This window comes from Phoenix dactylifera, chromosome 7, assembly GCF_009389715.1.
Source record: "Phoenix dactylifera cultivar Barhee BC4 chromosome 7, palm_55x_up_171113_PBpolish2nd_filt_p, whole genome shotgun sequence".
NCBI classification, from domain to species: Eukaryota; Viridiplantae; Streptophyta; class Magnoliopsida; order Arecales; family Arecaceae; genus Phoenix; species Phoenix dactylifera.
In genome coordinates this window covers 2,360,560-2,373,240 of record NC_052398.1, presented here as the reverse complement: position 1 = coordinate 2,373,240, position 12,681 = coordinate 2,360,560, and the positions used below count along the sequence as shown (strand labels likewise).

Here is a 12,681-nt window from a genome sequence, read left to right as displayed (position 1 = left end):
TCGAACAAAGATTAACTGGTAAATTAACAAATAAATCCAAGCTTGCGCACTTAAAAGTAAAAAAATAATTTAGCTAGATCCTAATTTAAACCGACAAAGAGAGAGACTGGAGAGACCTATAGTGTCGTATTAAGAGAAAAGGAAGAGAGATAAAGAGAGCATTCGGGAGTGAAGATGAGTACGGCCATGGCTTCTTCTCCAAGCCTCCGCTCTCTCGTCGTCTTTCGACTGCCGTCGATGTGACTCCCGAGGGATTTTCGACATGGCCAGATGCGAGCGAGGAGATGCCGGATCCCTGGCAGCGGCCGGAGGATTCCGTCTGTGGCTGGACTTCTCCGCGGCCGCATTCCGCCGGAAGCTGCTGGAGGCCATGATGTGCGGCGTCTCCAAGCACCGGCGGAAGGGAGGCGCCGCCTTCGGGTCGCCGGAGCAGCGGCCGAGGAAACCCCGGTCGGAGCGGCTAGCGGAGCTGCTGCGAGCGGAGGTCTCGGTGGCCGGCTCCGACGAGGTGGAGGCGGAGACGAGGCAGAGGATGGTGGTTTTCGAGGAGCTCCAGCTCGTGGTGGGGAGGCTCCAGTCCGGCGGCGGGGACAATGTGGGAGGGGATCGAAGGAAGGAGGCGGCCGGGGAGGTGCGGCGGCTCTCCAAGGACAACGCGGAGACGAGGAAGACGCTCGCGATGCTCGGCGCCATCCCTCCCCTGGTGGGAATGCTCGACTCCCCGGATATCGACTTCCAGATCTCGGCGCTCTACGCCCTTCTCAATCTAGGGATCGGCAATGACTTGTAAGCGCTCTCGTTTCCTTCTCCGATCGGGGTCTATAAGTTCGTCGTTTCTCATCAGAGGTTCTAATTTTAGGAACAAGGCGGCTGTAGTGAAGGCCGGAGCCGTGCACAAAATGCTGAGCCTGATCGAATCGGGGAGCTCCCCGTCGGTCTCCGAAGCGATCGTCGCGAATTTTCTTGGCCTCAGCGCTCTAGATTCCAACAAGCCGGTCATCGGCTCCTCCGGCGCGATACCATTCCTCGTGAGGGCCTTCAAGAACCCTAGCGGCACCGCCGGGGGTGGAGGCTCCTCTCAGGAGAGGCACGACGCACTCCGGGCACTCTTCAACCTCTCCATTGCCGCCGCCAACACCCCCTACCTTATCGACGCCGACATCGTCCCCTGCCTCCTGGCGGCGGTCAGCGACGTGGAGGTGAGCGAGCGGGTGCTCTCGGTGATCTCCAACCTCGTCGCCGCGCCCGAGGGACGGCGGGCGGTGAGCCGATCGCGGGACGCGTTCCCGATCTTGGTCGACGTCCTCAACTGGTCGGACGCCCCGGGGTGCCAGGAGAAGGCGGCGTACGTGCTAATGGTGATGGCCCACAAGTCCTACGGAGACTGGGCGGCCATGATCGAGGCCGGAATCATGTCCTCCCTCCTCGAGCTCACGCTCCTGGGGAGCCCCCTGGCCCAGAAGCGAGCGTCCAGGATTCTTGAAATCCTGAGGGTGGACAAGGGGAAGCAGGTCTCGGAAGGGTTCGGCGAGGGGGGAGGAGGAGGGTGCTGCGGCGTGCCGGCGGTGTCGGCGCCGCTAGTTGGAGGGGCGGCGGAGGGGGAGGAGGAGGAGGCGGGGATGAGCGAGGAGAGGAGGGCGGTGAGGCAATTAGTGCAGCAGAGCTTGCAGAGCAACATGAGGAGGATCGTGAGGCGGGCGAACCTCCCGCAGGATTTCGCGACGTCGGATCACTTGGAGGCGCTCGCCGCTTCCTCCACTTCCAAGAGCTTGCCCTTCTAGTCCAGCGGCGGACCAAGCCACAAACCAAAGGTGACAATTACCAAAAATGGAAGGTTGTATTCTTCTTTGTTTTACTTCCCATTTTCGTCGTATTAACTTTTCTCTCTCCTCTCTTCTCCTAGAATGAGGCCTCGGCCTATTTCCCAAAACTACTGCCGTAGTTTTGCTCTACGATATGCACCACAGAAGTAAGCCATGGGTGGTTTTGGTTTTCGAGACCTCCCTTTGTCCCGGACTCTGTTTTGTTGTCATCTGGCCTTTTACGTCATTGGGTGAGTGATGGAAGTGTCGTCCGTTTTCTCAGTTTCCCACCTCCACGGCCGAATGGCAGACCAGAGCCAGATCTCCTTCTCTGCCTCTTAATTCCCCCGCTTTTTAATACATATACATACTTTGGCCGTTGGTATGGTTTTGAGCAACGGCTGTGATATTTTAAAGTTAAAGGTTTCAGCATGTTACACTGTGGCCGTTATTTTGATCCTGTGGACTGTTTCTGGAGTAATTCTATATCTATTTTGGTGTTTCGTTGATAACACATGCGTTCATTCTGTAAAAAAATATAAAATATATAAATAAATTTATATTATTCTATCATAAGCTTTTGAAATAATTAGTAATTTCAACATGATATTAAAGCAATTATTATAATTTTTGCAGTACATATGGTTACTGTGACGAGTTGGGAATCTTTAGGTCTTCGGGAAATGGCATATTAGAGCTGAAAAAAAAGAAGAGAGAGCATGCATGGATCTTAAAGCTGAACTAATTTCTTTCTAGAACATATGGTTTACAGAGAGATCAACGCTATGCATACAAAAATCCGCTGAAACGGTTTACTTTGTCTGTTTAATTTATAACTTATTTTACTTTAATCATGCTTGCTGATGGAATGCACGTGTTGTTACAGGAGGGAGGAGGGAATGCCAGGGGAGAAACTTGTAGTTGAAAAGCCCTCTCGATTCGTTGTCTTCTATAGGTAACGGTCTCGTATAGTTACAAGTTAGCTGGCCTCTCTTTTCTTTGTGTTTGTTTCGATCTGTCTATAGGAGTTTATTTTATGTGAATTTAATGATAATGGTTGTTAGATTGTATAAGAGAAGAGCGAGTGGATGTATAAAGAGTTAGTGTCGAATGTTGGATGAACCATCTCAGTTCTTTAATTTTTTTAGTATTCTAAGAAAAGGGTAGGATTAGAGGTCTAAGGCCGTTTTGTCTTTGAGATTTTTTCTGCAGTGGACCGGCCTAAGACGAACTCACAGAAGGTCTTTTTCTTTTCTATTTTATCTTCGAGGCCTTTTCTGCTATAGGTCTTCTTTGGATCGGGGCCTTAGACGACTGCCTCAGTTGCTTAAGGATTGGGCCGGTTCTATAGAAGGGACAACCTATACCAAAAAAACAAGGAAACTTAAAAGAAAGGAGAAGGGGCAAGAGATGCAAGGGAGACTTGATGGTTGGTAGGGTGGAATGGTACTCCTTTTGGAATTATGGGTGGTTGGTGGTGTATGGCTGTCATGGCCAGCCGCTTTCTAATGCCTGAGCTGTTTGGTGCTGATGGAAGAAATGGATGAGAAAGCGAAAGGGGCAATTCAGGGATGATGTTTGGAGGTATCTCTAGTTGCCGTACGTAAGACACTTCTTTACTTGGGAATGCAATGCCCTGTGAAAGCATGAAGATTTTGAAGTTTTGTGCCAAAGCCACTAAAATGTTGGCTTCTGGTGGTGAGATGAAAAAGGAAGTTGATAGGAATGTCTCTCTGGTATTTATTTTCTAAGGTGGTTGGGATCACATTTTATTTTTGAATATATTCGTCCGGACCAAGCTAAACATAATTTTAGCATCACAATAATTTTTTTTTTCCATTTTCTGCTGTTATAGTGCGAAAGTCATTATTCAGTCCATAGTATGTGTCACTTCTAGAAGGTGCACTTTGAAAACTTGGATAGTTTTTTAAGGTTGGTTTGTTGAGAAGGTAAATTTTCTAGCATGCATTGATTGAGTAAAATTGTTATGTTATTCTTATTTATTTAGTATTTAAATAAATATTATTTAGTATATCAGATATAAATATATTCATATAGTGATTGGATAAAATAATTCATTTTGCTCTTAGATATTTTCATTATTTAAGCAATATTAATAATAATTCTGATAATAATTATTAAAATAAAATAATCAGTAATAATTTAATTATTCTATAATACAATAATAGTATAATATAATATAATAATATCATCATTAATTACTACGATAGTCAAATAAAATAAATATAAGTAATATAATCAATATTAAATTATTAAATTTAGAAGTAAAATAATTAATTTGGTAATAGTATTATATTATAATGTAGTAATAATATTATTATATTTTTAATATAGTAATATGTAATATTATTAATAATTATTATATAATAATATAATGTTTATTAATAATAGTATAGTCATTTCTAAGCTTCATGGCCATTGGATAAAAGTCAGTTTATTTTTTTCGCATCCACACATTGCAAATGATCGGATATGCACTTTATGAGGATTTGGGAAGAGCCCTGTATAGAGTACTGAATAAGAAATAGCCCATCCCATGGAAAAAATCCCTTTTATCTTTCTCCATGTAAAAATTCAAGATCCGGGCAGCTTATTCAAAGCCACCTACTCCTCATTCCACCCTCTACGAGTGCTTGGGCATCATCTCACTATCAACCCTATCAAATAAATGTTGACGGTGTTTAAACGTACAGGTTTCTATAGATTTCATATCCATCGGCACCGAGTGAAGCGAGTTATTCTATTAGTAGTTCACTACCTCTTCATGTTGGTTTCTATCCTTAAGCTGGAAATGACGCTGGTCTCTATCGCCATGCATTTAGCGAACTGGACCGGTCTGCTTCAAAGCCGGTCCCGTTGGGCCCGACATCCGGATTAGCACCCAACACCAATCATTGCCGGTATTTGGCAAGCTAATTAATGCAGGCTAGTAATTATTTTACAGTGTTCCTATGTGACAATAGAAGAGCTCCGGCACATCATGAACAATTTCGTTTCATGCTCTTCGTTCTATCCTTCTTCGGAAAAGGGGAAATATATATTTATCACTTGTTTGCTGTATCCACATCAGATCATGTCCAAGCCACTTGAAAAAACAATGTCACATTTTATTACATATTTTTGCTCTTCAATCGATCAGATGGATCACGTGATAGTAATTCCCATTACAAATAGAAAATGATGGAAAGGAAATATAATGCCAAACATTTTACTGATTTACTGAGATGGAGAAATAAGAGAAAACAAACAGAAGCAGAGTTGACGTGGCTTATGTAAATCTGGAAGGGGCGGAGGTTTGTGGTTGCCTTTCTATGCTCACACCCAACAGCAACCTCCCTCATCTTCACGCGCCACCGCCTTTTTCTTTTCTTTTTTTTTGGTTTGGTTTGGTAAAAGCGGTAACTTATATAGCTCTAACGTGAGTATATTCTGCCAAATCACGAGAAGGTAAAGAGTACAAGGAAGAGAGAATGTCTTCTATAGATGTTCAGAGAAATTCTCCGAAATGCCGGACGACGAAGGAGGCGATCCAGTCTGCTGCCCTGTTCGCCTTCTGAAATACATGTATTGCCTGGAAGCCGTCCATCTCCTGATCCAGTCTACGGATCTATCTAATGAGAAGATGATCATTATTATATCTATCCACACCTCAGATCCAGTCAATCACCACAGAAAAATCTCCCTCGAGATACACCGGCTCGGCTCCGAGAGACTTCCTTGCATATGACAGTCCCTTCCATGTAGCCCGAAGCTCTGTTTCTACAACAGTGAGCCCAAGCATACGCCGACCCCCGGCTGCATGTTTTTGCCCCATGTTTATTAAAATATTTTTTACCGTTCCCATCTATCCAAGCGCCATTATGAGAACAAAGAACACTGCATGGTTGGTTCCCCCTATGATATATCCAATAAGAGCAAATGAATGTTATTTAAAGGAAAAACGCAGAGAGAGAGAGAGAGAGAGAGAGAGGTAACTAAAAGACTGTTGCTTGCTGGGCCATCCTAATCTCCGATCAGCACGCCAGTCTCATGCGGCAGTGGAATTGCCGTGGAAGACGGTCACGTGATGGACAGGTGGTGGGCTCCATATATCAATCCCCCAAGCAGTGCCGGCCCGTCTCCTTCTAGTCGTACTCGGTTCCTGCATTCGTTTGGTGTCGTCGATTGACTGCAACCCAAGTTCCGTGCATGAAGGTGCCTGCAATTATTTTTGACAGCAGAGAAGGCTTTGTACCCGAATTGCCCCGCCCAATCATCAAATCTAGAGCAGTAAGTGCCTGGCTTTCTGCGTCGCCGTCTTCTTCTGATTAGCTTCCGCCATGCCCCCATGGAATTCTTCTAGATCCATGCCAAGGGCAGGAGAATAAAGGTAGTCCACACAATATTGAAATTTAATATATATGTACATGTGCGGGTATACATACATACATACATACTACAAATCAATTGTTATTATAAAATTTAACTTATTGTTTATACACTTTTAAAAAAAATATTTTAAAATTTCTGCACCTAAAAAAATGTTTTTCTGATATTTTATAAACAGCCAAGGCAGATAATCTCCAAGAATATACCTTCACAGTTTAGGAAGGCATGCACAAGATGGAACTTTTGTGCCTTGTTCTGTTGACTTTTTATATCAAATGATCAAGACTGCTCCCGAAGTCAATGGCTCCAGGTAATATCCAAACCAGAGCCACCATTATAAGTCCAAAAATTTGCTGAAACAGAAATATACCCATTATATGATTTTATTCCTTTCTATTAAACTACTGTTCAGCTAAATTCAAATATAACCAGCTTGCAAATTTATCCGTGGTTGTCAAATTTGCTACTACTTCTCAAATGTTTACATTTGGCAGATTGATCAGAGATTACGTAATAGCATGAAAAGATGTGATTCACAAGGGTATGCATGTGAAGGTATATATATATGCCGTACATGCCTGCAAACTGTAATTTCTGTAAAAAATTCAGATCTAATGTATAATTTAATAAATTAGAGAAGGTGGACCTCTCAAGAGAATTTCCATAACCATTACAGATATTGCCACAAGACAAAATGAAATAAGAAAGAACCAGCCCTTGTAGCTACATTTTACGCTTAAGCAAGACGTGTGCGGTGCTACGTTCAGGCTTAAAATTCTGCAGCCTCCTTAATTAGCATCAGTTCTCTATGAACTAAACATTTCTGATCCAACTTTAATAAGAACAATCCGTTACTTGCTTCCACTAATTGGAAGATACACACCCTCTGCTGCTGACCAGACATTATCAGGGCGCCTATCTCCAACACCACAGACCTGCAAGAGTACCAAAGCGATGTTGAGCAAAAGGGAAGCCTTAAATCCAGATAGTTGCTGACATGACAAGTCTTCAAAATAATCTTCTTTTTGCTTTTGGATTAAAAATAAATGCAGATTTCAGTTGGGGAGCTTCTGCATTGCCCTAACCGTTGGAGAGAATAGATACAAGAAACGATAATTTCTCTTCTTACCTCTTGCTGCCCTCCAGCTATGCGAGTGTACTTCTTGTCATGACTGTGCAGGTAACCACCAGTATCAACATGTTGGAGCCTTATTCTCTGGTCTTGCCTCCATGTTTTCCCACCACCCTCAATTTCAAGCCTGAAGAAAAGTGACATGAATGATGGACAAGAAATCTAGAGTCAGATATTAGAAATCTTCTATATTGACATGCAAGTCTGACCGCCAAAAATCACCAGTATCTGACTCGTTTTCTCCTCCAAAACAGCTCACCTACAGATGATGGCAAATAAGTCGTCAGAAATTGAAAAAAAAATCCACAACTTTATACAAGTGAAAGTAGGGACTTTATATAACTAAAAAAAAATGCAAAATGAGTCAGAAAGATGCACCCGAAAATGATACTAGTCCAAAACAAATGGATCAAATAAAACTGGAATCCACCGCGTACATGCTGACACTCATCTTCTTTGATGAAATTGTCAACTAAATCTTTTGAAAATGTTCCGGGACAATTAAACATCAGTCTCCTGATGGTCTACAGAAAACCTTTACGGCATTTATTCATTTGAACTCCTAAAGAATCTGCTCAGGTTTCATGCAGATAGGTGTTTTGGGTGCAGTAACCTTCTGGGCTTTTGATGCCTATTTGCACTCCCATGAAAAAGGGCCTGCCCTTAGTATGACAGTTTCTATATTACATGCCGTACACACTAGCTGCATCAATATGTCCATGGTTCCATGAGACTCTCAACTGCATTTTGCTGCAGGCTCCAATAGTATCCACCTGCCACTGGGCCCATCCCCATCAGCAAAAAACCCCACAGCCCTCCTCCCCAAATAATAGTAGTAATAAACAAGAACAATAATCAAAATTTAGAACAACAATAAAATGTAGACAGGCTAGATTCTGAAACTTATAATTAGTTTCAAATATAATTAATCTTCTCCAACCAATAATTTCCTTCCATCACAAGCATTAGTTACCAGGAGTACATCATACGATCAAAAACCCGACTTCATTATATTGAGAAATGTATTGCTCCTACCTTGTATGCATGATTTCTGATATCATAGTTTTTGACTGCACAAATGCTCAGTAAAGCACTCTTACAACTTTACCATGACTCAAGCAAAAACAACAAAGTTCAACAATGTTGTCTCCTATAGAAACAAAATAATCACTACTAACCAATTGAACTGACAAAATGAAATAGATACATAGATTATCATAGCTGCATGATACAAAAGTGAAATTCAAATCCCGACTAACCTCCAAGTTGCCAGATATTGGAGAAGCATGCAAGTGGCTATGTAACCACCTTCGAGTCCTCATATGCTGAAGCCTGATAATAGTTCCACTTTGAATGACATCACCTTGTTTGGCAACCGAATCAAGCATAGGCCTTACAAACTGCAAAGTTTAATCATTTTTTTGAGAAAAAAGAGAGATGTTAATAGATCAAACTAAGCCAAATTAATTAAACAGTTCACACAACCTATTGAATGACCAAACGCCACACAGACATTAAATAAACTTAGACACTAAGAATTGTTCTCACAAAGACGCCGACTATCTGAATATAAAAAAAAATGGCATATGAGAAACTAAGAGATCAGCAAGCTATAACAATGGTTCTAACCTACACTTCAAGTAAATTGCAATAATAGGTTTGTTTGCTAGATATTTAGAAAATCAAACTGCGAAAAGATGTTTCAGAATGAACGGTTTTTATTGATGACATTAGTCTGAGTTTAAAGACAACACATGGTTGTTAATAGGTCAACCTAAAAGAAAAGAATCATTCTGTCCTATTTACATGAGATCATAAATGCAATGCAAATAGTCAGTTTGATGATAGCGTGGGAATACACGAGGTTGTAAAGAACAAGATTTCAAATCCCGGCGGGACGTCCTGCAGGATGCCGGGGCAGAGTACAATCTCAAGTGGCGGAATAGGACCATCCGACCATCATTCTAACATCCTAATCGACATGTCCTAGGAATCCCTGTCCCTAGTTTGTCACAGGATAGCGATGCATCCCATTCCATGGAAAAATCGTGATGGCCCTGTCCCGCAAGATTTAAAATCTCTATAAATAATTGTTATATGATTTTTTTTCTTGCATTTTGTACTAGTGTTCTTTTCTACCTTTATGTGATATGTGCAACAACTTAGAGGAGATTGTGAATCCGATCATGGCTAAACATCAATCAATTAGCTGCACCTGGAATATCATATATGAAAGTCTTTATATTTGCATGAAGTTCAGCTCCATACCAAAGTTGCTAGATCTCTTGTCAGCTCTAAACTTCCCAGAGAAACAACAAGGAGTGCTCTGTTATGCTGGGTGGAACCTCAAAATGCTAGAAATGAATGACTTTTTTTAACGTAAGGTGCAATCAGGAAATGTGTAGTTATTTTGGCCATCCAGCTAGCTAATGAGTACCACAAGACAATAGGGAAACGACCTACACAATTACTACTAGGGATTGCAGTACCAATGGTGCCCCAAGCTCCTACAATTCTTTCACCATCTTAATCAACTGGATACTTCCATCCCTTAGAATGGTTCATTTCAACTATTATGGCTTCTCAAGGGACCCTTTTGCTGATGCAAGCTTTACATAACCAGTGCTCAGTGCCAACTACATAACCAAGGGCTGCTTGTGAAGGACTACTGGCAGCCGCACATAGACTAGAGGCTAATTTGATTTGGTTGCAAAGAGATTCTATGACAATCATTTAATGGGTTAGGAACCAAACTTTTGGTGATCAACATTAGAGGGAAGATAATCCACAGCAGATTGGATATTGGGAAGGGAAGTCCATAATGATCGCAAGTTTGGCCCAGGTGGAAGTGCCTTGACAGCTCTCTGCACTCATTGTAGCAGATTCCAATACTCTTTGAGGCCCCTTCTCCCTCTTTACCAAAACAACAACAACAACCACCGCCAAATAATTAAAGATAGTTGCACGAAGCACATAGTCCATCACTTCAATAAGTTGGTAAGAAGTTGAATAAAAAGAGGATCCTTTTCCTATTTTTGAAACTTTATAACAGGAGCAGTGTTATAACAAGAGCTAGAAAATAATTATCATTCCCACAATATTCATATTTCTAGCAAACAGATGTCCTCTCACCCACAATGATCGGATTTCAAACACTAAGTATGACCTGAATATAAAGTTGTATCTTTCAATCAATGACCGCACACCTCATATACTAAAACTACAGAGCTGAAATATAAGCTTCATCATTTCCACAAACTCCTATACATAAAGGAAAAGCATTCTAACTTCCTCTAACTTGCAACATCTGTTGACCTTCCAACCATAAACAATCCAAGCTGACTCATATTACTTTAGACATTGAATTGGATAACTGGATCTGCAAAAGGGACTATATCCCATTAAGGGATCAAATCCTAGTTTTACATTAGATTAGAAGTTATCTTTGAATCTTTTTGGCTGAAAATTAGGGACAAAATGAACATATGGACACTGAAAGCAATGATATCCACATCCTACAGTAATCCTCAAGACCAAAGACAAAGGTGCACAAGGAACGGGGAAAGAGTAGAAAAGAGACACGAACCAGGAATTGATTAACTAAACTCAAAATTCTGGTTTATGTAAATTTTCTTCTCATTTTATTACTCTGAACTTGATTAAAATTTTTTTAAGGACCATGACATTACACTTTCAGACTTTTCCTAACAAAAGGCAACCAAAGACTTCATAAACAGTACATTTTCGAACTCATATGCATAGAACCATTAAAACCATATTTAAAACACGAACACAATGACTCTAAAACATTCCTAACAAAGGTTATACCAAAAGTAAGACGTGTACGATAATTCAAATCATAAGAAAACTCAAACTAGTAGCAAATGACTTGATAATAGAACCCTAAACAAGAAAATAATAGCAATGGCTCCTGATTGAAATATAGACCCCCTGAGACAAATACATATGCTTTGTAACCTATCAAGAAACTCATTCCACAATGGCAAACTTCTCAACACATCACCCTTTTTCCTCGCTCTACCATAGGGGCGGGGGAAAAAAATCATAGTTCGAAGTTAGTATAACAATTAACAACAAAATCAGAGACTGAAATTTACAAGCGAACGACCTGACCTTAAATAGTATACGCCTAAAGAAATTAAGATCAAAGGTGAAAAAGTCGATGATTAAATTTAACATAGTACCCACCCAATAGCTATTGGAATCGTCGACATTGGGAAACCCGGTGACTGACTGTTGCCCGCTCCCCGACCCGTAGGGCACCTCGTGCGAATGCAATCGAAACTTCGTCCTCTCGTGCATCAATTTAATAACACTCCCATAGGTAATCTGCCCGGAAAAATCCCAACAAAACAAAAAGATAACATAACCTGGAAATCAAACAAGTGGCCAAAGATCTGGAGATCTAGCGTTCTAGAAAGCGAACCTCGACACCCTCGGGGGCCGCGGCGGCGGGGAAGACGGAGCCCTCCTCCAGATCGAGGGCGAGGAAAAGGAAGGCGGCAAGAGCGAGAAGGGAGATAGCCATGACAAGGAGGAGGACCAAGAACCAGGTCTGCTGCCAGAAGGGGAAGTCCGGGTGAGGGCGAGGGCGAGGGCGAGGGCGAGGGCGTCTAAGAGAAGGTTGGGATGGCGGAGGAGAGGGGGTGACGGGATTCTTCCTTCGAGAGAGGCTCTGTGGCCCGGGTGGAGCCACGGCGCGCTCCGCCCGGCTCTCCAGAGCGAAGGACCGGAAGCAAGAATGGAAAAAGGGAACCGATCCGGTCGTCTTCTTTGCTTTCTTGTTTAGATTTGCTTCGCCTCTGTATCTCTTGCCGGCATTAATGTGCGGAAGCTCAACTCGGGTTTCCTTCTTTGACGGGTCCCTTTGCGTTTGGGTCGGGGAAATGCGGGGCCACGTCACGGAATGGTTTCTTACCAATGAGACAGCGCCACCTTCACTTGAGGCTGTCGTGGATGGATTCCATTGGTCTAGTGATTGGGAACCGCTTCTAAGTTTGGTCAAGTTAGATCATGAGCTGCGTTATTTTAGGACTTGTCCATGAGACGCAGAGTGGAAAAAAAAAAAAAAGGTTGAGGCTGTGTTTGGCATGATGAGTTTCTAAAAAAAAATAAAAACAGAAAAATTAAGACTATATTTGGCATAGTAATGATTTTTTAAAATAAAAATAAAAAATATATTTTATTTTTAAATTTTTGATAAAAAAATATGTTTCCTTTGCTTTTATTTTTTTTAACAACAAAAACCAACGGCCTAGCCGACGAGAGAGAAGAAGGGGGGGGGGGGGCATAGGGCTGGCGACTTGGGCAAAGATGAGGAAGACCTCGACGTCAAAT

The 12,681-nt window shown here is 42.0% G+C and overlaps 2 protein-coding genes across 5 annotated transcripts; one reads left to right on the top strand and one right to left on the bottom strand.

Moving 5' to 3' along the window:
* Positions 1 to 17: 17 nt before the first annotated feature.
* Positions 18 to 3,085, top strand: LOC103710416 (U-box domain-containing protein 12-like). Of its 4 annotated transcripts, none has more exons than XM_008796112.3 (3): positions 18 to 786; positions 860 to 1,811; positions 2,689 to 3,085. In XM_008796112.3, the coding sequence occupies exons 1-2, from the start codon at positions 263 to 265 to the stop codon at positions 1,779 to 1,781; spliced, it is 1,446 nt and encodes a 481-aa protein (XP_008794334.2). In that variant the 5' UTR covers positions 18 to 262; the 3' UTR covers positions 1,782 to 1,811; positions 2,689 to 3,085. The 4 variants fall into 4 exon arrangements, 3 of the variants coding, with proteins under 3 accessions (XP_008794334.2, XP_017699102.2, XP_017699101.2); XM_017843613.3 differs by lacking the exon at positions 2,689 to 3,085 and adding an exon at positions 1,904 to 2,314; XR_604621.4 differs by having other exon boundaries at positions 19 to 786; positions 860 to 1,834.
* Positions 3,086 to 6,753: 3,668 nt separating this feature from the next.
* On the bottom strand, positions 6,754 to 12,182 carry LOC103710417 (stromal cell-derived factor 2-like protein). The gene is made up of 6 exons (XM_008796113.4): positions 11,771 to 12,182; positions 11,533 to 11,673; positions 8,583 to 8,723; positions 7,533 to 7,582; positions 7,321 to 7,450; positions 6,754 to 7,126 (listed from the first exon to the last, which is right to left on the bottom strand). The coding sequence occupies exons 1-6, from the start codon at positions 11,870 to 11,872 to the stop codon at positions 7,043 to 7,045; spliced, it is 648 nt and encodes a 215-aa protein (XP_008794335.2). The 5' UTR covers positions 11,873 to 12,182; the 3' UTR covers positions 6,754 to 7,042.
* Between the last annotated feature and the right edge of the window lie 499 nt (positions 12,183 to 12,681).